General features: G+C 31.5%; 1 protein-coding gene across 2 annotated transcripts in view; it reads left to right on the forward strand.

Moving 5' to 3' along the window:
- The window catches only part of LOC106470906 (anaphase-promoting complex subunit 1-like), an 86,218-nt gene that overhangs the window by 41,033 nt on the left and 18,599 nt on the right, over positions 1–26,586 (forward strand). For both annotated transcript variants that reach the window (XM_022399540.1, XM_022399541.1), the window contains 19 exons: positions 790–881; positions 1,912–2,060; positions 2,408–2,486; positions 4,136–4,222; positions 4,779–4,901; positions 5,835–5,971; positions 6,306–6,412; positions 7,737–7,814; positions 9,803–9,898; positions 10,639–10,750; positions 12,128–12,274; positions 13,238–13,287; positions 14,016–14,292; positions 17,218–17,304; positions 17,674–17,804; positions 18,129–18,207; positions 23,474–23,548; positions 24,053–24,117; positions 25,728–25,818. In XM_022399540.1, coding sequence (XP_022255248.1) covers positions 790–881; positions 1,912–2,060; positions 2,408–2,486; positions 4,136–4,222; positions 4,779–4,901; positions 5,835–5,971; positions 6,306–6,412; positions 7,737–7,814; positions 9,803–9,898; positions 10,639–10,750; positions 12,128–12,274; positions 13,238–13,287; positions 14,016–14,292; positions 17,218–17,304; positions 17,674–17,804; positions 18,129–18,207; positions 23,474–23,548; positions 24,053–24,117; positions 25,728–25,818 — 2,062 coding nt within the window. The remainder of the gene's footprint in view (positions 1–789; positions 882–1,911; positions 2,061–2,407; positions 2,487–4,135; positions 4,223–4,778; positions 4,902–5,834; positions 5,972–6,305; positions 6,413–7,736; positions 7,815–9,802; positions 9,899–10,638; positions 10,751–12,127; positions 12,275–13,237; positions 13,288–14,015; positions 14,293–17,217; positions 17,305–17,673; positions 17,805–18,128; positions 18,208–23,473; positions 23,549–24,052; positions 24,118–25,727; positions 25,819–26,586) is intronic.

Consider the following 26,586-nt stretch of genomic DNA (forward strand, 5'->3'; position numbering starts at 1 on the left):
TCTGCATATTACTACGCAACGTTAAAGTGTACCTACAAACCAAATTTGGTGAAGAATCATCAATTTAGGACCTTCTGGTAACAAGAAATCGAAAAACAATCAGTAACAAAAAGCTTCACTGCAGTACACATACGCTTTCAGAAAAGACCAATAAAAGAGTAACATAAAACGACCACAAAAGTCGCAAAAATGATAATAGAAGGCTAGAATTTGCATGTAAATACGCAAGTATGCAACGAACGTTCATACAAAATTTGGAGATGATCCGTCCAAATGGAACGAAGTACTGGTACAAAACGCAAAACGTTCCATAACTCCTTTAATACAAACAAAATTAACATTTTCTTACACCGAAAATGTATTCCAATAGGTACTTACTTTTTCTCACCCACTTCCTCCCCACTGATATGCTGGCATTTCTAGTTTGTACCTGCCAGTTCTCAAAAGTTAGTATAGATGGCACAGTATGATTGGTGAAGGGTAGTCATATGATGAGCACATGTTCTAGAATGGTGCAAAAATGAAGGGGTATAAAATTTTGACTGGTGCACTGTTAGCAAAAATTTTTAACAATTCTTAGAGGGCAAACTAAGATCAAGATAGCATTGGGTGAGAGAAGGTAAGTACCTATTGAAAATACATTTTCAGTGTGAGAAAATGTTAACGTACGGTACCCTATAACCCGAGCATTTTGGGCCATAGGGTATCTTATTTTTTGTTATCATTATGGTGTCACTGTTTAGGAGGAAATAGAATATATCATTATATTGTATGAAAATTTTGTTTCAGGGATCTTCGTCTACCCTTGTATTTAGACCATTACTGGAGAGATTTTCCACAGCTTATGGCCTCAACAAAATTCTCAGTACAGTTGGCAGAAAGTAAGAAATATATTAAAGGATGTTTTGGTAACAGTTTAAAAATATGAGCTGTGAAGGATTGAACAATATTTAGAGATGGTCATAATTATAAAAAACAATCCTGCCAAAATAATGTTCTTTTAGTGAAGTTAAAATGAAAACTCACAAGTAAGTTAAAAAGTTTAACAGTATAAAAACGTGTAGTAGTTTTATATGCATTGCAACCGGTGTACACCTTTACATTGTCACCTTGCATTTCAAATTTCAAAATTGAAGTAAAAATAGTAATTCCAATTTTTATTTCAATTTTTTTTAAATCAGAAATATATTAAAATTAATTGCTTTTCATTTTATAACATTAACTTAGTATAATTCACTCTTTACACATACGATTACTCATAAAACAGGAGATTTTTAAAAGTTTCTGTGCTTAATTAATGTTTTTCTTTATTTATCATATTGTCATGATTGTTAGGAAAGTGATTATGATCTGTAAATATTTCTTGTTTAAGTACCTTAGTTGAGTGTTTTTGGTTTTGATATTTCAAATGTATATTAACACAAGTCCTAGTCTTATTTTATGAGAGGTTGTAAACACTTTGACAAATTGTTAGTGTCATGGAGAAGCCATTAGGAAAATATCTAAAAAAAAGTAATGAGAAATGAAAATAATTTTTACATCCTTTAAATAACTGCAACAAATGGGGTCATAATGTTATTCTCATTGTAGAGTTGAAACCTTGTAAATTAAGAAGATAGAATTCTAATTAGATATCTAATTTTAGTTCTATTCGGTTTTTGTGTCGGAGAGACACGTAAAGTGTGAAAAAGATCCACACCTTCAGTAATCTCTAATATTTCATCAATATTATGAAATGACAGGACATTGTTCTCTCATGTAGTTATTTATTTTTTGTACTCATCATTTGTTTAGAGGACATGAGAGTGGAGATGGACCAATAGGTCCCTTGTTGTCCCTAAACATTGGTATGTTAATGTTATTAACTATTTTTTTAAAGCCTTATCAATAATTTTTCCTGTTTCTTTGCAGATGACTGTCAGCGGATTCAGTTTCCATCGTACTTCACTCTTAACCCTCCTGCCATTTTCAATTGGTTACAATCATCTTTGACTTTGAAGCATGTTCAACCATTCCCCTATATCCCTTATGTTACTCAGGAGATCTATAAAGTTGTTCTGGTGAATTATGTTATGTGGCTGTAACTTGATGGAAATTTTTTTTAAGGAGTGTTTCATTTTCAACTTGAATAACCTTATTATTTTGTCTTTAGAGGTACTAGAGTAATGGGAGGGAATTCACTGTTTTTTGCGTCGAAGTCTGATATGAGCAACATAGATTTTTCTGTCATACTTTAGTAGTTTAGAAATAAGCAAAATTAAAAAAGTCGTAGTTAAAGCTCTTAAGAAAAATTAACTTAAAGCTTTGTAGTATTGTCTCTACTAAATTCGGAAGTCAGAAATGGAATGTAATGTATAAATTTTTTGTTTGTTTGTTTTTAAGAATGTTTTGTTTTTGTTGTTTTCAGTTGTATTCAATATTATCTGAAAGAACTAGAAGATCAGACTCCCACATGGGTAGAAACTTGCAAAAAATTTCAGCTCCTGGTATGGATTAATTAAATGTTATTTAATTTCTAACACAGTCATAGTCTTAGCTTTAAGAAATGTTAAAGGTTATATTTGTAAAACACAAATATTGCTAATTTAGTGTAGATAATAACAAATTAGTAGAAGTAATAACATTTTCTTCAAAAGGCTATACTTAAAGGATTGATGTTAATTAATTAATGCAGTGTTAATTAAAGTTAATTAATTAATTAAAGTTACAGTGTATGAAGGTTGACTGTTTTATCAGTTTTTATATTATTTATCTTGAGACAAGGAAAATATTTCAAAGTTTTTAAAAGTTGTTTTCAATTATTGTTTGGACATGCATATTAACTCTCATGCTATTTTAACTTCAATAACTTGGTACAGTTCTGGGAAATGGGAATGAATTTTGCATGGTGCATTTGAGAAAATACTTTTAACACCATCTTTGAAAACTCAATACAGGCTCGGTCAGTTTGACCGACCACATGACCTCTTTGTACCTTTTTAAAGTCTTTATAGTTTTGGTACTGCTAACTTTTAATATAGTATGTATATCTTCACAAAATTTGGCAGACTTTCAGTAAACATTATAAGTCTTTCACATACAAAAAATCGTATTTTTAATAAACTAAAAAAAGATTTATCAGTGAATATATTGAGTATTTTTTTTACTTGTCTGCATGCATGCAAATTTATTTTCATATTAAGATTAAAAATATTTCATCTCAAATATCATTTGTATAATCTCTAAAACCTTCTAAATACGTTTGGAATGTTTGTTTTCAATAAAACTTTATATTTTATGTTATTTTCTCTACCCTAACTCTGTACAAGGTTGGTCAAATTGACCAACCTTGTAAGCACTAAAAAAAATCTAAATAAACCAAAATTACACTTTTTTCTTTCTAGAATGACTTCAAATTGTAACATGAAACTACATTTGTTTATCCTAAGTGGCTTTAAACTTGTAACAGTATACATCTATTTCTGATAAAATTTTATTGTTTTATTGCCCTTTGAACCATGTCTAACTACTATTCGTGCCATTATAAGTTGTAAGTCATTTGGGGAATGTGCAACTCATGTTACACTATTGAATTACATTACCCACAAGCCACTCCGAGCTGCTCGTGTGTGTGTGCCATGAAACGTTTTTATTATATTATTGCTATTTATTTCACCTAATCTAACCTAAAGAGACCCCTATTTTTACATTTTAGTTACTTTTAGAATAATAAATAAAGAATAAACATGAAAAATAAGAAATAAAGTACTTACCTGATTTATTCTTTTCTTTGCTGTCAACTGTTGATGACACTTGACCCTACTTTTTCTATACTAATGGTAGTAATGCATTAAATAATGCACCAAAGAACATAGAATATTAAGATGCAAAAAAGCAGACATTTTCCACTAACTCTCACAATTTGTTATAATAAAAATAAAAAATTGTTTAATTAAACATTAAATGTAAGTTACTAAAACCTTATGACATGCGTAGTAAATGATGCCTGTGGCAATAGGGTTAAAATACATAAACTTTAAATTTTCCCTTAAGTATATGGTATTAGTTATTATTTATGAGAGTTTTTTTACAAGTATTATTTAGAGTTTTTGATATGTACATTAGATAGGTTAAAAGGAATAAACTCGTTTCACAGGACAGAGGGTTATGGAAGAAGTAGTTATTTCTCTGAATGCAAACATGACAGTTTCTCAGAAAGTCATCCAGGCTATGAAAGAACTAGGTTTGTACAACATCATTTATCTCTGAGGTTTTAAGATTTTTGTTTAGTGTACAAGAGTTATTTACTTTAAAATGGCTGTGCTGCTGTTTGTTTTGAAATCAAAAAACAAGTTAAAGGATTTAAAAAAAAAGCTGAAAATGAAACTTTCAAGTTCTTGAACCTATGTTCAAAAAAACTAATGTAATTGTTGATGACAGATACAAGAATACACATCAGATACTTGAGAAGCTTTATGTAATCACTAGTCATGAATACAAAAATACATATCAAATACTTCATAAACTGTGTAACTACTGATCAAAGATATAAGAGTTGTATTAAAATTGAATTTGAATAATTTTAAGTTTAGAGTATACAAAGACTATTTGGATTTCATTCTAGCTTTGCACAACTGTTTGCAAAATCAGACTCCTGTTTTTTATCTGTCAACTATTATGTAATTTTGATAAATTTTAGAATTTCAAAACTGCTTTTTTTTATCTTAATTAGATAAAAATTTGATTCAAAATTTATTTCAAAACTAATACCTACAATTAGATTTATTTGCTTACTTCAGGTATGACGTGTCAAGACATAAATACTCTGCCAACAGGTGTTGCTCTTCCAATACAACATGTAATTGTCTGTTGTCGAAAGAATCCTCCTCCTGATCTCCCTATTGAATCCTACATTTTGATAGGTAAGACCCAAACCAATATAACTTCATCTCTGTAAAGTTGAACAAGTCCAACATTCAAGGAGTTGACCTCCAAAGTGATGTTTGTATAATGTGTGAAATCCAACATACCAGGAGATAAGTCCTCAGTTGGCATGTCTGTGTAGTGTAATGTTTTAAATTGTACATTTTAGGGGATAAGTTCCAAGATGTGTTTATATGAAGTATTGAGGACCCACATTCCAGGCAACAAATCCTGATACATTATATTTTTATGGTCAAATATCAGTCTAGAGTGCCATGTTAATACATCTAAAGGAGATTTGTACTTTTAATGGGTTCTTGGTGCTATTTTTGTAGTTTTACATGTGCATCCTGGAAATAAACCATTAGAAGCTTTCTGTCTTTCATCAAAATCTTTTTTTGGTATAAATTTATTAATGTGGGAAAGCTATAGTATTGCCTAATTTGTTATTCTTGTTGTGGAATGATTCCTTAAGTATTCAGCAAGATGACTAAGTGTTTAAACAGAGCTTTTGTTTTGTGGTAGTTTCAATTATTAAATAAAAATGAGCCCTATTAGTTAGAAGTAGTAGATTAACCCTCTAGCTCAGTTGGTAGAGCACTTGTATGGTACCTGGGAGGTGACATGTTTGATACCTAGCGAGAGAATTAAAAAAAAAGTGATTTCCACAATATTAATTATAACATTTTCTTGTAGGAAGGCAGGACTTGTGACCCTTTCTGGTGGAGGAGTTCCTGAAGCTAAATTATCTCCAGTTATTTGTGTTTAATAAAGATATCATAAACATACCTATGATATTAACCAGAACATCCCCCTGTAGGAAGACAGGATCTTATGACTTGCTGGTGGACTAGTTCCTAAACCTGAATTGTCCCCAGCTATTTGTATTTAATAAACATACATATTATATTAATCAGAACATTTCCTTTTAGGAAGACAGGATCTTGCTACTCTTGCTAGTGGAACAGTTCCTCAAGTCAGGCTGTCTTCAGCTGTGTCTGTTAAAGGAATGTTTAAGCATCCAGTTAGTAAGGATGAGGAAGGTGGGCTGGATCAGTTAGATAATGAGGTAGACAAAATTTAACTATTATTGTGAAAGTTTAGGATGTTTTGTTAATGTTGTTGGATTCTTGTGTGCTTGTTATAAAGTAGTATTTTTTATTAATTCCATTATAGGAATTAAAAGTGTGAATGTGTAATAACTGATAATTAGGGAACAGTAACAAAAATTTCATCTTTTTCTAAAAATGTTTGTATGTATGCAGAACTGTTATAGTCATTTTAGTCTGGAATAACTGTTTAGATACAATATAACTGTGAAAAATGTTTTCTGATGCTCATGTAAGATATTGTTTGTTTTTTGTTTTGTCTATAATGAAAAGTATTTTAAACATCATTCACAGGTACTAAGGCTAAGGTTTGGTGAAGACCAGCGAGTACAGGAAGTGTATCGACTGCTTCAGTCCTCCAAGCCAGTTTCTGTTGTCATTCAACAACGTCCAGAAGTGAGGTAGTAATATTTGTAACTTATAAATTAATCATGTTTTGAGGAGTCTGTGTTCAGTATTAAAGTCATTTATATGATTTTTTGAGTACATAATATATGAAGTTAATGTCATAAACTAGAAATTCAATATTATAATTTAGTTGTTTACTAGAGGGAGCTACTAATCATTGTAATGATGTTAGATCTGGAAAGTTAATAAAGTAGTCATAAAATACCTAGAAAGTTCATGATGATGTAATACTCTAGAAATTTTGTGGCATTTGTAGAAACAGGAATAAATTATAAATACAAATAATCAGTTTGTGGAGATTTAATGAGTTCAGTGCTAAAAAAGTGAGTTATTTTGTTTGTTCAGTTCAATCAACTAGCAAGAAAATTCTGCAACTGTGTTTCGTATTTGTCAGATAGATGTAGGTGACATCATTATCACAGTTTTTATTGAAAGTGAAAACGTTGTTTGTAAACTTAGGCCTACAACTTGCATAAAAGTGAACATAATCTGTGCCAAACATTATAGAAGAAATAAATTACTTTATCACTATTTAGACTAGACTTTGCATCATTTTCACCAAATAATTTGATAGAACTTGCCCATTGGTAGAATATGGTACAACACTATGTTTTTAGTAGTGTAAACAAATTTGCAAAATGTTTAAGTCTACATTTTTTGTACTTGCTCTTTATAATTGGAATTTACTACTTTTGTGACACTTTTGTTATAAGATATACATACATTGTAATTTTATTATTTTTAATGTAAGTTATCATCTGTTTCATTAAATTGTTTTTGATTTTCAAAACAAGAAGTGGCCTGGCATGGCCAGGTCATCAGGGCACTAGACTCGCAACCTGAGGGTCGTGGGTTCGAATCACTGTCACACCAAACATGCCCTCCCTTTCAGCTGTGGAGGCATTATAATGTCATGATCAATCCCACTATTCATTGGTAAAAGAGTAACCCAAGAGTTGGTGGTGGGTGGTGATGACTAGCTGCCTTCCCTCTGGTCTAACACTGCTAAATTAGGAACGGCTGGCGCAGATAGCCCTCATGTAGTTTTGTGTGAAATTCATAACAAACAAACAAAACAAAGTTATATAACATAGTTATAATATAGAATTACTGATTTTTATTCCTTATTATTTTTCATGTGACTGACTTTTAGACTCTAAAGTTGTCATTTTGCAGAGAAAGTAAGAGATCCATCTATCCCAAAACCATGTCATTCTGTGATAACCTGTACTAATTTTGAAAGCATATCAAGCTAGTTTTATTTTCAGTCATTTCTCTACTATTGTATATTTATATTTCATTGTGTTACTTTTTCAGTGACCATGAGTTTATTGAGGAACAACAGCGCCATCTTTATTCTATTTGTATACGGACGATGGCTTTACCAGTGGGAAGGTTTGTTTCTTATACTTATTTTGTTAATATCAGTTGTTTTCATTTGTCAGGCATCATTCATCTGCATATAGGCCAGTTGTTTTTGAGAATATGGATTATTATTATTATCTTGGTCACTCCAAAATATTTTTGAAATTACTGTAGGCTTAACTCACTTATCACCACTGAGCAAGATCAGTTGTTTTCATTTGTCAGGCATCATTCATCTGCATGTAGGCCAGTTGTTTTTGAGAATATGGATTATTATTATCTTGGTCACTCCAAAATATTTTTGAAATTACTGTAGGCTTAACTCACATATCACCACTGAGCAAGATTTAATTTTCATGTTCTTTGCTAAACCTATAAAATATTTTTTTTCTATGGTTTTAAGTACAGTGGTTGTAGTCTAGCCCTGTGGTAGAGTTCTGAATTTCTTAGCGAGCAAGCCAGCTTCAAATCTCTGAGATAACACAATATTCCCCACATTAAGCTGTGGATGCATTATAAGAATGACAGTCAATCTTTTAGCAAGGATGGTGGGTGATAGAGTGCTGCTGACTAGCAGCATTTTATTTGATCAGTAGTTCAAAGTTAGCTTTAGTAGTTTTTGTCATAAATACAGAAACTTAAGTACAATGTTTTGTTTGTACTTTGTCTCTCTAGATAAAATTCCTACAAACTAAGTCTGAATTGTTAAAATTATGTAATAGTAATTTATTCTGAACTTTATTATATTTTTTAAATTTTAGTTGCTTTCTTTTTTTAAAAGAAATCTTAGTTTTTCTGTTATATATTAAATAAAATAATGCTGGTAGAATGCTAATCATGAAAAGCATAACAGTTTTACAATATTTGTGTTGTTTCTAAATACCATTCTGATGGTGTTCAACTGCAAAGATCTTTAACTGTATGAAAGATTTTTAATCAAATGTTTTTTGTTTTGTTTTTTCAAATAAATTCTGTTATTAAAATTAAATGATCTTAATCATCTGTAGATAAAAAATATCAAAGATTAGGCTTTGACTTATTGAAATATTATTTTTTCCTTTTGGCATAATTTTAAAGTGAAATAATGTATATTATTTCTGATTTAATGTACTGTGCAGACATTTTTTAGTAAATTGTGAGAAACTGATGTGTACCAAGTCTTATAAACCTTATTATTACTGTTATTTGAGCTTCACCAAGTCTTATAAACCATGTTGTTATTACAGGTATTTGATCTTTATCAAGTCTTATAAACCATGTTGTTATTACTTGTATTTGAGCTTTACCAAGTCTTATAAATCATGGATCAAATACCAGTAATAACAATATGGTTTATAAGACTTGGGAAAGCTCAAATACCTGTAATAACAACATGGTTTATAAGACTTGGTAAAGATCAAATACCTGTAATAACAACATGGTTTATAAGACTTGGTAAAGATCAAATACTTGAAATACCAGTAATAACAACATGGTTTATAAGACTTGGTAAAGAGCTTTACCAAGTCTTATAAACCATGTTGTTATTACTGGTATTTGAGCTTTACCAAGTCTTATAAACCATGTTGTTATTACAAGTATTTGATCTTTACCAAGTCTTATAAACCATGTTGTTATTACAGGTATTTGATCTTTACCAAGTCTTATAAACCATGTTGTTATTACAGGTATTTGAGCTTTCCCAAGTCTTATAAACCATGTTGTTAGTATTGATATTTGAGCTTTACCAAGTCTTATAAACCATGTTGTTATTACTGGTATTTGAGCTTTACCATGTCTTACAAACCATGTTGTTATTACTGTTATTTGAGCTTTACCATGTCTTACAAACCATGTTGTTATTATTGGTAATCTGATTTTTACCACATCTTACAAACCATGTTGTTATTACTAGTATATTTTGCATTGATGTTGTGGTAAACTTACAGTGAAAGTTTTAAAATGGTTAGTTGTAACTGCATGGTTCTTTTTTTAAAAAAAACATGAAATATCCTTGTGTATTCTTTTATTTTCTGCAGAGGGATGTTTACCTTGGGATCGTACACTCAACCTGTTGTCACAGAAGCATTACCCATAACAAAGCTATGTTTGACAGGAAAAGCCCCTGGACCTAGGTGCTTACTCTAAGTTTTAGTGGTTAAATACATTTGAATGAAAAAATCGTGTAATATTAGATGGGTTTTATAATAATTAAATTCTTTATATATAATAAAAACCTGAGAAAGCCTTTCTTGTTATTGAACCAACACTTCATCATCTGCTGATCTCTAGGCACCTACTTCTGTGTGATGACTAGAGTTCTAAATAGCAGATTTTAATCAAACTCCACAGGTCATGTCCTTTTGGACTTGGAAACAATACTATTGGTTTTGGTATTAAAAAAGTCTAAGATCTAGATCACTATTTTAAAAACAAAAAAAAGAAAATATGTTCACCAAAAAACAAATCATTTATCAACATACCAAAACCAAACAAAAAGTTAATGGTCAGTGGAGATCAACCATTCTACTAATGGCTATTTTTTAACATATGGTTTTACATGTTTAGGTCAAGAAATTATATTTCTTGATTTGTTTTCTTGTTGTTGTTATTCTAGTCAGCAGTTCTATTTTTCATGACTTAAGAAGATTTTCAGAAATAGTGATTGAAATCATGTTGTTGCTAAAGTTTGGCTTATCGTAAATAAGACAGGAAATGTATACGATTAATTTTATCGCATAATGACTTTAAAAATAATGTATACAAATGTTTATAAGATATTATGTAAGCTTGAAAATCATAAGCTGTAAGTGATCTTGTAAAATACAGTTGTTGTTTTTTTATATGGAACTTTAAAACAAATTTGTTTTCACAGGAACACTACCATTGATCTCTCACACATTGATGTTCCAGCAAATATGAGTACCTGGCCTCTTTTTCACAATGGTGTTGCTGCAGGTCTCAGAGTTTCAAGTAGTGCTTCAAATGTAAAAATTATTTCCTTTATTTGTAATTATCCATGAAAGTTATTTGTTTCTACCAAGTGCAAAACTGCTAAGGAGTTACTTGTAATTGTGTTGTAATATTTCATATCAAAAGTTTAACCAGCTGTACATAACTGCTGTGTTATGGGTGTAGTACTAGTTGTAATGTTCATATCTTTACTATTTTTGATTTCTTTAAAGCATTAGTCAGATTATAATGAAGAACTTTTTGTAAATATTTGTCAATTAAATTTTTTGTTTGTGGAATATGATGTAATATCACAAATATCAAATTAGCAAAATATCTAAGAGTAAAAATAAATTGTTGTAGTAATCAATTTATCATTAGTGAGTTAAAAAACTATAATGACTGACATATGTGACTCTATTTGAATTTTATTGTAATTTTTCTTTCTTTATGGCAGTGGTTCTTCAACCTTTGTTTGCAAATAACCTGAATGTTCTTGTTTACCTTGACAGACCACAATGATCTTGTTAGATTATGCTGCTGTTTCTATTCCACAGTTATGCAATCTTTCCCTGAACTATATGAAGGGAGCCCATGGAATAGAGATTGAGAACCACTGCTTTATGGGATTTTGTTTTTACGTGTAGAAAGATGTAATCACTAACAAACAAGAATAAAGATTTAGCTAGCAGTCCAGTAGTTTAAAATAAAAGATGTTTAACAAGAAGTCATATATACAGAGACATCTCAAAAGTAAATAGACACCATGATGTTTATTCAATAGTCATTTAATTACGAAAGGCATCCAACGGCTCCAAGTCAGTAATCTGATGCGAACCCCATCAAGCATGCTTGAGCAGTGAGAAGAAGTTCCAGAAAACCAGAGTCCCGTGGAGAGCTACTTGATGTTTAGCGTGCAGCCTAGGTGAAGATCCTATAGGAGAAAAATTGCAGAACTTATCGATTCCATGCCAGAACGAGTCAAAGCACTGAAAAATGCTAGTGGCAAATCGACTAAGTACTGATGCACATTTGTAAACATTTTTGTCAAGTTGATAATGTGAGATAAATGACTATTGAAAAAAATCATGGTGTCTATTTACTTTTGAGATATCTCTGTACATTATATATAGTATACATTGTATTAGTACAATAGTAAATTGACAAACAACTATTTATAAACAGAATGAAGAATAGAAAACACTGTATATGTTTCAACATAATATTGTTCCATTTTTGTCAGGTAGATCAACCAATGTTCTTTTGAAATCTTCTTTACATAACATAATTTTCATTATGCTTATAAATTATTGTTTGTCAGTTTACTATATTTTTTACTGCCTACAGAATAATCCAAGTTTGTTTAATCAACTGCATGAGAGTTGTTTCATCAGTTGTTTTCATTTTATTAGATTGATTCCACCTGGATCTTGTATAACAAACCCAAGACTTCCAGCAATGACACTCCCACAGAACATGCTGGTTTTCTATTGGCTCTTGGATTAAATGGTCATCTTAAGAACCTGTCCACCATGAGTATCCATGATTACTTATGCAAGGTATTGAAGTTTTCTTATTCATTTCTGCCTTTATAAGTTGTTCTAGTAAACATTTCTTTTTATTGTTCAAATTTCAGTACAAGAAAATAACTTGCAAATTTACGTGTTTATTTAATATTTGTAAGCACTTGAAGTTTATTTGTTATATTTTAGGAATTTTAGTATAAATGGTTAATTTTTCAATTTGTGAAGTGTTTTATGATTAGATATTTTTTTTTATAAACTTTGGATATAATGAAAGTGTGAAATGAAGTCTTTGGGGATTAGATTTTGACTGTTAGAAATTTTAAATGATGTTTACTTATTACTAAATAAATATATACAATTCATTTGTTTCATTTCTTTAAGTTGTTACTGTCTGATCTTTCTTACTGAGGGTCGCTAGTTTGAACCCCCGTCACTGAACGTGCTCACCTTTTTCAGCTGTGGAAGCATTATAACATGGTGGTCAATCCCACTATTACATATAATCACACAATACCAACATTGTTTATAAAATAACATGCAATAAATGTCCAGAATTCTACATCAGAGAAACTGGAAGAAAATTGGAAACCAGGTTCATCAAACATAATAAATAACCCTCCCATGTTTACCACTATTGCAATTCAAAAACCACACTATATCTATACAAAACACTGTAATTTTAAACAAAGAACCAAACATCAACAAACACAGAATAGAGGAATCTCTCTTAATTGAACAAAATAGCCCTACTCTAAACCAACACCTCAAGGTACCAAGATACTTTTACTAAACTGCTAAATTAGGGATGGCTAGTGCATATAGCCCTCGTGTAGCTTTGTGCAAAACTGAAACCAAACCAAACTGATTTTTTATTTTTTTTGGGCTGATAATATGAGGAGTAATGAAATATTTCAAACTTTGTAGGTAATTAGAATTTTTCGTTTTGTTAAGTTATGATCTCAGCTTTTATAATTTAATTTTTGTTTGTTTATTAAGGGACATCAACTTACCAGTGTTGGACTTCTTCTAGGAATAGCTGCAGCTAAGTGTGTATTGTAGTCTTCTGACTGCTTTTAATAGTTTTCTTTCCTAATCACAGTAATTTTATTTTTATAGAAAAGACATTTTTTGCTTGAAAGTAAGATACTTGTACCTTTAACTGAATGAATATTTTTCTTTTGAAGTAACAGAAATCTGTTTCTTTATAGTATGCTATAAAAGGCATTTTTGTAGCACTGTTATGTTGAGCCAATGTTACATACGATTATTCTGACCTATATTTTATTAAATAATATTACATTATAAATACTGAAGTAAAGTGTAGTCTCTTAGATTTTTGTAAAGAATATAATGACATGAATTAGAAGTATAACAACTGATTAGCTGTGGAAAGATTGATTGGGAGTTTAACATGAGTTAAGGTAAAGAAAGATCGTAGGCTTATTATCTTCTTCAGAAAATTATACGAGACCATGTTGTTTTAATGGTGTGATGCTCTTGATTTGTTTATGATTAAACTTTTAAAAACGTTTTTCTTATCAATTCTGCTTGGTTAATACATTATAAAGGTGACAATTACAATCTGTACTCTCTCTAGTCATAATTTTATTAATTAGCAATTCATTACTCTTATAATAGAAATTTTTGTTTGTTGGATTTTATCACATTGTTATTTTTTTCCTGTTAATAAAGATATGTTTAATTCTTTGACATGTTACAATTGTGTAATTTATTACAAATAATTACTTGTTTAAAAATGTTTTTTTTTATACAGACGAGGAAGCATGGATGTTGCTGTTACAAAGTTAATGAGCATCCATGTGGAAGCACTTCTTCCACCAACCTCCACTGAGTTGGACATTCCTCCCATGGTCCAGGTTGCATCAGTCCTAGGTATTGGACTTCTTTATCAAGGTTCAGCACATCGCCACATGGCAGAAGTTTTACTTGGGGAGATTGGTCGTCCACCAGGGCCAGAGATGGAACATTGTGTGGACAGGGAAAGTTATGCCTTGTCTGCAGGCTTGGCTTTAGGACTTGTCACTTTAGGGGTAAGGAATACTTGAGAATTTTAGAGATCTGTCACGTAGAGTTAAGACAAAGCTGAATGTATTTCTAGTGATAAGTTAGACCTAAAGCTTTACAGACCTGTCACCTAGTGTTAAGACAAAGCTGAATGTATTTCTAGTGATAAGTTAGACCTAGAGTTTTACAGACCTGTCACCTAGTGTTAAGACAAAACTGGATGTATTTCTAATGATAAGTTAGACCTAGAATTTTACAAACACCTGTCACCTAGGGTTAAGACAAAGTTGGATGTATTTCTAATGATAAGTTAGACCTGTCACCTAGTGTTAAGACAAAGCTGGATGTATTTCTAACGATAAGTTAGACCTGTTACCTAGGGTTAAGACAAAGCTGGATGTATTTCTAATGATAAGTTAGACCTAAAGTTTTACAGACCTGTCACCTAGTGTTAAGACAAAGCTGAATGTATTTCTAGTGATAAGTTAGACCTAAAGTTTTACAGACCTGTCACCTAGTGTTAAGACAAAACTGGATGTATTTCTAATGATAAGTTAGACCTAGAGTTTTACAGACCTGTCACCTAGCATTAAGACAAAGTTGGATGTATTTCTAATAAGTTAGACCTGTCACCTAGTGTAAAGACAAAGCTGAATGTATTTTTAATGATAAGTTAGACCTAGAATTTTACAGACCTGTCACCTAGTCTTAAGACAAAGCTGGGTGTATTTCTAGTGACAAGTTAGACCTAGAATTTTACAGACCTGTCACCTAGGGTTAAGACAGTGCTAGATGTACTCTTAGTGATACGTTAGACCTAGAATTTTACAGACCTGTCACCTAGGGTTAAGACAGTGCTAGATGTACTCTTAGTGATACGTTAGACCTAAATTTAACTTAGAATTAAGGTTCATCTGTGATTTCACAAAACTGAGAACTAAGGTTTAAGTCTTGTTATTATAATAGTGGTGAACTTAGCTTTCATCTATGGGTTTGGTCAGTTTGACCAACCTTGTAACCACTACATAACAATGAAACTATACATGATATAATTCTGATCTAACTATGTTGTGTATCTTCATTAAATTTGGCAAGTCTTTAGTAAATATTACAAGTTGTACACAAAAATCAGATTTTCAATATAGATGTGTGTCTGAATTTATGAAGCCTTTACTGAGTCAGTCTGAGTGCAATGTGATTTTCAGTTCAGAAACCTCTACTAAATCAGTCTGAGTGCAATGTAATTTTCAATTCAGAAGCCTTTACTGAGTTAGTCTGAGTGCAATGTGATTTTCAATTCAGAAGCCTTTACTGAATCAGTCTGAGTGTAATGTGATTTTCATGTTAAGAATGAAAATACTTTTTTGATCTTAGTTTCATAAATCATTTGTAGAACCTTTAGATCCTCCTATCTGAATATTAAAAACGTTTTTAGTAGAACTTTATATTTTGTGTTAGTTTCTGTACCTTTACACCAACTGCACCAAAATCAGCAACGTAGGGTAAAATAAAAATTTTGTAAGAAGTATAAATTATCTTTTTTCCTTCTAGAATGACTTTATATTTTAACAGGTAATTACACACTATTTATTTGTATTTTTACAGCCACAACTAATATTTTTCAAATCTCGAAGTAGCTCAGATTTATTTCTTACAGCTGCATGATGAAAGCCATTTGTTACAGTGAGGAAGATTGTGTAAACAAAGAATTGAGTTACCAGCATTTATGACCAAATTACAATCATGCTTTGTGATATGTGCATGCTACCTTGAATGTTTTTTTTTACTTAAGCTTTCTTATCTAAACTAACTTTATAGTTTTTACATTTCAATTACTTTTATAACATTAAGCAAAAAGATATACATAAAAACAAGAAATTTATTACTTACATATGTACTTTTGGCTCTTGAAGTCTTGGCAGACGTTTATTTTTTGGTAGGGTTGTTAGCAGTATAGAAACTAATTTATATTTATTTCAGATATACAATTTAGAATACAAAATATTAACATGCATTAGAACTTTGGTGGATTTTGTTTCTGCCATGTTTAGTTGCATTTATCATTGTCAGCATCAAGCACAGTAGTGTTAATTATTATATCTGACATTTATAGTACTGTTAGTTATTATCAGGGCCAATTATAGTAATGCTATGTTATTGTCAGTGCCAGTTATAGTAGTGTCAGTGCATAAAACTACTATAATTTACTGGCTTTCTAACTAAGCTATAATGTTAGTTGGTTGACAGATCACTTAATGAAACTGAGGCAGAATAATTTGAAAACTGTTGTTAGAAAGAGCTTACCTTATAGAAGATTCAGTAAAGGGAAATCTTCTTTTTCTGTTTATTATATATAATTCAAGACGGGATGTGATAAATGGGCATGCGAGTTTGACTTTGATGTTTATACCTTAGTAAAGCACGAAGATTGAAAGCTGTAAGCTTACATTATGGCTTAGCGATATCTTTAATAAAAATATGTAATTTGTTCCAAACTCGGGAGATTGTATAATGGTAGAAATAATATCAAAATGTGCAATTTGGAGCAAAGAATGTCACATGATTCAGAAAAGTGAATATTGGGAATTTGTTTGAATATTTCTTTTTGAGATTGAAAAAATTAAAACTTATTTAAATGTGAATTATAAACTAAGTTTTAATGCCAAGTTTATGAGTGCATGCTGATTTAAAGTTGTTTAATTAAGTTTTGAATGTAACTCTGTAAAAGATCATGAAATGCACAATTTACCCATCTGAATACATGGGGTTAATATATGTCTGTAAGTAAACTGTTAATAATAATACTTTTTTTAGTATGTCTAAAATAGTGCTATAAACTTATTCATTAATTTTTAACTGTGAAACTTTATTTTTCCAAATAAGACTTTGGCTAGAATTTCCTCAGTTGAAATGTAATATTTTCCTGTAATTGATGTCTAAATTTTACATAGAGAGGAACTGAGATGGTGGGAATGTCAGATCTTCCAGTGGCTGACCATCTATACCATTACATGGTTGGGGGTCATAGACATAACCTGGTAAGTTGATAGGTTTACCATATACTTAATCTGATAAGTTGTTAGGTTTACCTTAATTTTGTGTAAGTTGGAAGGATTACCTTACCCGTAATCTTGCGTAAGTTGGAAGGATTACCTTACCCTTAATCTTGCGTAAGTTGGAAGGATTACCTTACCCTTAATCTTGCGTAAGTTGGAAGGATTACCTTACCCTTAATCTTGCGTAAGTTGGTAGGATTACCATAGACATAATCTGTTAAGATGACAAGTTTACCATAGCCATAATCTGCGAAGATAAGTTGACCATAGACATAATATGGGAAGTGGATAGGTTTTCTTCATAACCATAACAATCTCCATTATCCAACTGCTAAACCAATTTTACTTCAGACAGGTGTCCACAGGGAAAGATACAGATCACCTAGTTACCAGATCCGAGAAGGGGACTGTGTCAACGTGGATGTCACAGGCCCTGGGGCAACACTAGCATTAGGAATGATGTTTTTCAATACTGGAAACAGGTGAGAATATTCTTGTCAGTAGAACTATGGTAGGTTTTGTTGCTAACATGTTTAGTTGTGATTATCATAGTCAGTAACTATCAGTTATAATAGTGTCAGTTATTGTCAGTGCATTATAGTAGATTGAGGTACCAGTCATAGTTGTATCAGTTACTGTCATTGCCACTTATAGTAGATTCAGTTATTGTCAATACAATTATAGAAATGTCAGTTACTATTAATACCAGTTATAGAAATGTCAGTTACTGTCAGTACCAGTTGTAGTAGTGTTAATTATTGTAATTACGAAGTGTAAACTGAATTTATTTCTTTGCTATTCCCTAGAGCTATAGCAGAGTGGATGGTAGCTCCTGACACTCAGTACCTCTTGGATATGGTTAGACCAGATTTTCTGCTTTTAAGGGTAAGAAATCATGCTTTGTGGTGTAAACTAATCTTTAAATATGTTTTGTCTAAATATGTATTTTCACTTTTTTTATACTTTTGTATTGACAATTATGCTTTGTGGTGTCTTGATTTTGTAACTGATGAAACATGTAAATTAAGCCTTAAGTATGTTTTGTATAAACTTGTATTTTCACATTTTTTTATACTTTTATATTGTCAGTCATGCTTTGTGGTGTCTTGACTGTCTAACTGATGAAATAAGTAAACTAAGTATCATGATGCAATAATACATCAATCACCAATTCATAACAACTGAACTACATAACATATGGTTTGAAAACAGTTACATAAACAAACCTGCGATAAATTATCACTTCTAAAGATAATTAAATTTAAGACTCATACTATACTTAAACCATATAAGTCATGATACTTGCATTAAACTTACAGTTACTGTATATCTAACAGGGGGTGCAGCCTTTTGGTGGGAAAGCCAAAAAATAACAACAGAAGAAACAGAAGAGTTGGAGATGATAATAACGTAGTAAAATTATCACTTTTCTCTCAAAGGTTTTTTTTCATCTTTTATTTACCCACTCTTTACAGGCATTTTTTACTTTAAAAAAATTTATTGAAAAACTGTTAAAGAAAATGTTGATTTGGCTGTTAGCACTTGCAAAAATTATTTTAACTTTGCTGAGTTAGGGGGCTACTGCTATTTAAAGTTTGGAAAACACTGCTCTAAAGAATTGGGTTGTCGTGACTTTTCAATTGAAAATATGTGCACAACCTAGAATTATCAAAAATATGCAATACAAACACTAGTACAGTATAAAACATGTTTTATTTTAATTGGTCATCAATTCTTTAGTGTGGGATGTGGAAATAATTTATTTGTTTTTGAATTTCGCGCAAAGCTACACGAGGGCTATCTACGCTAGCCATCCCTAATTTAGCAGTGTAAGACTAGAGGGAAGGCAGCTAGTCATCACCACCCACCGCCAACTCTTGGACTACTCTTTTACCAACGAATAATGGGATTGACCGTCACATTATAATGCCCCCACTGCTGAAAGGGAGAGCATGTTTGGTGTGACGGGGAATCGAACCCGCGAGTCGAGTGCCCTAACCATCTGGCCATGCTGGGCCTGTGGAAATAGATGGTTACCTGGCAATAACATGTGTGTGCAGCATTGATACATGGATTTTAAAACTTATACAATAGTCAAATTTCCAACTACTACAGTCATATGACATTATTATGTGTAATATATTACCATCTGTGGTATCTAAACATTATGTTGACATTAAAATGAATCATCATTCAATTCACTGAACTTATCATCATCATTATACACAAAGTTGACTTCTGGCTTTCTCCACTGTCATCTTTGTTGATCCCTCATTTCATTTGGGAACTGAAAGAGGCACCTTTTCTCCATGTCACTTTGTTCCAGTGATCTCATCTGGAGACTTCAATACAACCCTCGCTAGGCAGGTGAAAGTATTAGTATGGATACTGATACTCCAATCCTTCTTGAATAACTTGTAACACTGAACACTCTTTCACATTCTACTGAATGAGCTGGGATGGTGAGAACCAAGTCTTATCAGAGTCATGATGTTTGGACAATTGGTATTGTACTTTATGTGGTTGTTACTCCAAGTAATCTTGTTGACAGGTTTGAAACTGCAAATAAAAAGGAAGAGAAGTGGTTTGTAAGTTGATCAAATTATCTTATTTAAATGAACACTAATGTAACCTGCTGTTAGAAAAAAAACAATAATTAGTACATGAATGCTCTGCCAATGATGGTGGCTCACTTAGCCTCAACACTGCTGAAGGATCCAGCAGTAGCTCCAAGAAATCTACCAAACCAGCAAACTTGGTATCACCAAATTCTGTCAAGAAAAATTTCAATAAAAAATTGATATATTTAATACATTTCATGAAACTAAATGGTTGCGATATGTTTGTGATAACTAATCTCACCTTCCAACTTCTCATATTGAAGTCTGTGATTGTTGTAGCTGTGTCAACATTTCCTCCTGTGGTAGATGTTGAGAACCTGTTCTTAAGGTTCTCATATTGAAGTCTGTGATTGTTGTAGCTGTATCAACAATTCCTCCTGTGGTAGATGTTGAGAACCTGTTCTTAAGGCATCTAACCAAGCTGTCTGCATATTTTGATCACACTGTCAGCTTGGGGACCACGTGCAATTTCTCTTTACATATTTTGATCACATTATCAGCAAGGGGACCACCTACGATTTCACTGTCATGGAGCAACTCTGGAGTACTTCTGATTTTTCTCAGTTTCGGACTTAGCCTGCAATGAAAAATAACAGGTCAATGATCAGAGTGACTTTTTGAAGTATGAATGACAGCAGAATAGAAGGATAAATTTGATATACATCTAAAAATTTACTTAGCAAGGAGTTTCTGCAATGAACAGACAATGTCAGCAACCAAATAAAGAACATAACAAATTTTCAGGGCTCCATTTTGGAACATGGCTGAAAGATGAAGGAGAATGGCAAGGAGAAAGTGCCCAAACTCAATGATCTCTCAAGACAGCAAGTTATTCAAAAAACCAGTACTTCTCACCTTGCTCCAAGTACTGATTTTGGAATCGTCTTTTATTTGGAATAAATAACATTACATTGCTAGTCTGTAGTCAGAATATACTAGCAACAACTTCATTAGGCTGAGAAAGTTGCAGTGAAAATGCTTTATAGTTGTAAGATAGATTGTCCAGTGCTCTTTGTTTGTGGCAGATCTACCTGGTAGCATCAGTTCTTGTTGGAATGAATCTCTTCACCCCATAGCTTCAATAGTCATCCATAATAATCTCGTGTTACCTGTGTTCTAGTGATAATTTATCCACCTTTTCATACAGTTTTATTTCTTTGATGGCTGCCTTAGCGGCCAGTTTTATGTGATGTGCCATATGGTGCGCACCATCTGAAGCTTTGGCTGATTTGCCTTCAACTTAGCAGCCACACCATTTCTCACATCCTGCATTACATAAACACTGTCACTTGCAAAACCTATACGTTATGGACAGTGTTCCTCTGCAGATATTCAAACCACACTGTTCTTTGAATGTCTGGAGAATCATATCTTAGCAGTTGTTAGAAGTATCTCTTCCAACTTTCTGGATAACACTAACTTCGACATAATTAAATCATACAATTTTCAATAGAAATAGAATGGTTGGAAAGTTAAAGTGAATATCTCAATTATCCTAACAGCATTCAATTGAATTAAAATATAAAATAGAATTTTGCACATCTCTATGGCAACCTTTATTTTTTTTTTTTCATTTCGTCTAGATATTAGAAAAATTGTCTGACTGTGTAATCTCTCCTACTTGACATATATATTGAACTGCTCCACGATGGCAGAACCTGTTACTTTATTGTATATAATGGATAAAACTTTGTCATATTGACTGGCTTCTCCAGCTTCTGTCTCTTGGTCTCAGTGATTGCATTCATGAATTCTCTACACTTTTTGTACATTGAACCTATGTCTAGTCCTTTTTTTCTCATCATGATTGCATTGTCAAATATAGTTGGTGAAAGGCTGACAATGTTTGGCAATTATTATGGCAGGTCCTGAACAGAATATTCGGTTTGTCAAAAGCCTTGGCATGTATTTATTAATTTTTACACCCAAAGCTAAAACAATTCAAATCTCCCAGTCATTTAGATTTATTTCTTTGCTGCTCCTTAGATTAGTTACAAGTATGATCCAATTACAACAGTGCTTAAACTCGTGTGTACTCTTGCTTGATTGTGCTGTTAAATATCGTTTTATTTAATTTTTCTTACCCAACCCAATAATTTCTTACTTTTTACATTTTAGTTACTTTTATAACAGTAAATAAAAGATTCACATAACAAACAAGAAATCTAGTACTTATACTTTTTTGCATCAAAGTCTCGAAAAAAGTTTCCTCTACATTTTGAAGGGATCTTTGTTTATTACATTACTATATTTTATTTATTTATACTGGAAACTTAGACACAATAAATATTATAATTTTACTGGCTTTCTAACTAAACTATAACTTGAATAGAGTTGTTTAAACAATTGTTTAACAACAAGTAAAAGCTTGGAATGGTCTATTCTTTCATTGGGAGTGTGTCTGTGAGCCAGACTAGTTTTGGGGAATTCCACTCCTCATCAGTGACCTTGGACACTACCATCAATGAAATATCAGACCAAACCAAGCCTTTATAGTAGTGAGGTATCAAAAATCGAAGTGGTGTGTTTAACTAACTAAACTATAACTTGCTTACAATAATTTCTTTCACTGGTTATTGTGAACATGTGGATGGCCAAAAGGAAATTGACACTAAATATATTGTATACTGTTGAGAGGACATGTAGGTTAATAATGAATTCAGAAATTTCAAAATTTCCATTTCTATTGATTATAAATAATTCAAGAGCTTCATTTAATACTTCAGAGAATTATTAACATTTGGAGGGTGTGGTAAGTGAATTTGACTTTCTGGTATATATCTTAGTAAAATAATAAGATAGGATGTTATAAAAATTTCATCATGTATTAGAAAAGTTTAAACTACAACTGTACATTATCCTAAATTCAGTAGATCATTTCAGGGAGGGGGAGAACATTTTATAATGGGTAATTGAGGGTGCAGACACACATGTGGCACACTAGAATGAATATTACATAATTTTTCAAATGTTTCTTTTTGAATTAAGAAATTAAAACTTATATTAAGATTTGAATTATTAACTGTGTTTTGATGCCAAGTTCATTGACATGTGCTGATAATAATGTTGTTTAATTAAATTGTAAACGTAATTCTGTAAAAGGTCATGACACTGACTTTCATTAAGCCCTTCCAAGGTACTTACACTAAATAGATTTTTTTGAGGTTGTCCAATGAACAAATCAAACCACTATTCACAGTAGCCTGATAGGATACTAGGTGTCCGTGAATGACCAGACAACAGTTAAAATTGACTCCTGACTTTGCTATTTAATGACCATTATCTACAGAGAGTGTGATTTTAAATTGGAGGAATGTGGAGATGTATTTTGTTGAAGATTTCCTCCTTTGTTCTAAGTTTGTAATGTGGATAAAATAAGCTGAACGTTTATTCTATGAGAAGGCTAAGCATTTGTGTTGTTAGATTTGATTGTTTCTATTATCCGTTTCTTTATACTAGGTAACATTTGGTAAACTATTAACTGTACTTTAATACAAACTTACACAGAAGATAAACTATCACGTTTTTAGACTTGCAGTAAAGGACTTATTTTGTGGACTGAAGTTGTTCCATCCAAAACATGGGTTGAGTCTCACCTTCCAGAGGCAAGTATTCTATTTGTTGTCATTTATTAATGCTTTACAATTATACATTACATACTGTAAGTAATTATAGCTAGATTTGTTAATGTTTTATAATTACGTACTGTAGACAATTATATGTTGTATTATTACATTACATACTTTGGATAATTATAGTTAGATTTATTGATGTTTTATAATTACTTTACTTAATGTACACAGTTATAACTATGTATTATGATTACATGACATTCTGTAGGCAAATATAGCTTCATATTTATTTGTGATCAGATAACTGTTGAAAATTATGGCTTAATTTATTTGTTATATATTTTCATTACATAATGTAGACAGTTTTAGTTTGATATTTTTTTTTTATACTTACATCATATAATGTAGATAAAGATTGCTTATGGAAATAAGAAATAAGGGATCATGAAACACAGTACAACCATTAATGTTGGTAGAACTTACCTCGGCTTAGAAGTGTCCTTGGTATTGAATTAGTTGTATTTGTTTTACTCTCAGATTGTGTTGAAACATGCCTTTGTGTCTGGGGAAAGAAATAGTGACATAGACTACGAATCAACAAGGTAAATTTCATATTAAAAAAATATTGGTTATTGCCCATGCAAAGCATTCCTTACAAGTTATTTTTGACATATGTTATTTCACAGTAATTAAAGATTTTTAGGTTCTTGTCAAATGTTATGTCTAGGTATTTACTATGGCTTAAGAAATATGGATAAAGTTGGAACAATATAAACAAACTGCTGTTGATATTGAGGTCCATTCTCGTAAAAAACAATCAGCAACCTACCAATGAGAAAATCAATAATGTCGTTTATGAAATTCCATGTTCCTGCAATGAAACATACATTGGAAAAATGGGAAGGAGACTCGTGACAACAATATAAGAACATAAAGACAGTACAAGACCCATGAAAACACAAAATTCAGCCATTATAGAACACACCATGTCAACTGGACACAAAATAAACTGGGAAAAAACTAGAATTATCAACACAGACAAATTTTGGAAGACAAGAAAATTTAAAGAATCATTTTTATATTAACACAATTAAACCTTCGCTAAACAAAGATTCCAGATTAGAGGTGAGTAACCTGTAGCTAACATTGGTTGAATCTACAGGAAATCTCTTCTCCAATCAGAGGCAGGGATAAACCAACCAATCATAACACGCTCTCCACAATCCACCAGAATGCTATAAAGACCGACAAAACACCACACACACATTGACCTGAAGACAAAAGATGGAAGACTTTTGAAATGTCATCTTCTACACTTGTATTTCTACAACATGCAGTTGCCGTCCATTCTACAAAGTTTCGTCATGAATACTCTGCCTAAACAATCTATCAATGTGACATATTGAATGTTGATGTTAAAAATGATTGTTTTGTGAGTTACGTGTATAAAAAAGAAATACATTTTGTTATTAGTTGAATGTATTGTACATGTGTAGATGTTTTCTGTTTGGTCTCATTCTGCACACAATAATTTACTTGAATCAGCTTTTAAAGATGTTAGGAATAAACAGATAAATTATAAAGTTTGAAATATGAATATTTCTTTTTATTTAAATACATACTATAACCTGTAATGTTGTTGTTATCCGTGTTATCACCGACTGTATCTTTCTTTCTATCTAGTTATGTATGTAATGTGATCTAGATGTTATTATGTATGCAAAAATACAACATTTTTATTACAGATGTATGCATCAACAAGTACATGACAGTGGTAGCAAATCTGTAACAAAACAATGTAAAATTATACCATTTATATAAATGGTATAATTCTAAAATGAAAATGTCTGAAACCACAACACCCAAAAGCATTGTGGATATTCAATCTATCAGATATCACCAAAACAACAAATGCAAAACTAGAAAGCAAACTACAGATTAAATAAGGGGTCAGGTCCTGGGTGCTATAACCTATAATATTTCAAATCCTACTACTATTCACTGTCTGTAGTCAGTTATTGATATGATAGTTACTCCTAAAGACATAGAAATAGAAATCTGATATTATCAACCACCCTCAATTATGTATATATATAGATATTGTTTTAAACTCTCTTTCAGTAATACAAAAATCAGTCAAGAATATGCTAACATGTATGTATATGTTTTCATTTTGAAAGTTGTATTCTAATAGTCTGTATGATTTATGCAGTCAAGCTTACTCCAACATTATTGCCGGAGCGTGTTTATGTCTGGGACTGAAATTTGCTGGATCTGCAAATCAAGAAGCCTATACAGTTTTGGTATGTTTCATTTTTACTTAAAAACTGTATCCTTTCTTCTGGTGTGAGTGAATAATAGAATATAATGTTTTATTCTTGTTGATTCAGGCTTTCTCAGTTTGTCGACTAAACCAGCCTTTGAATATTGTTGGTACTCAGTTAATTGATGCGCAGTTTTCATGTGGAATAACTTTAACTTATAATTTGTGATGACAAACAATGTAGGAAGTGTGGTTAACAGGCTGCTATAAAATTTTTTATTTAAACATTCACTGTTAACCTGAATCTTGCTTATGAGCTGTTTAGTTATGATAATTTATTCATATCAAATAAGAAATGCACATCTCAAATAGTATTAACTACTCTTTAATATATATACATTAGGGATGCATGGGTAGTAAAATTTAGACAAATATCGAGTCCGGGTACCTTGTCACTAAGCTTTGGCTGGGGCCAAGTTCTTCCCTTGCTCCCCCCCCCCAAAGAAGAACATACACAAAAGTTAGAAACAAAAACAAAATTAACGTTTATTACATTTAACCGAATTCTCACCAACAGAACATTTAAGTTTTACTTTCAACACCTAGCCCTAACTTCTCAAACCCTAACCCCTGTTGTTCTCAAAAACTCCCACCTTACCCAGAAATCCACTTTTTAAGCCATGCCTGTTATTAACCCTATTGTTCTCTGAATCCCCGACTTTCAGCAGGCAGTCAGTCTTTGTTGCTTGGAACACATTTTTTTTTTTAAGTAAACCAATTATTGACTTTAACTTTCAGTACCTCGTTA

The sequence above is a fragment of the Limulus polyphemus genome, unplaced genomic scaffold (genome assembly GCF_000517525.1).
Source record: "Limulus polyphemus unplaced genomic scaffold, Limulus_polyphemus-2.1.2 Scaffold4281, whole genome shotgun sequence".
NCBI classification, from domain to species: Eukaryota; Metazoa; Arthropoda; class Merostomata; order Xiphosura; family Limulidae; genus Limulus; species Limulus polyphemus.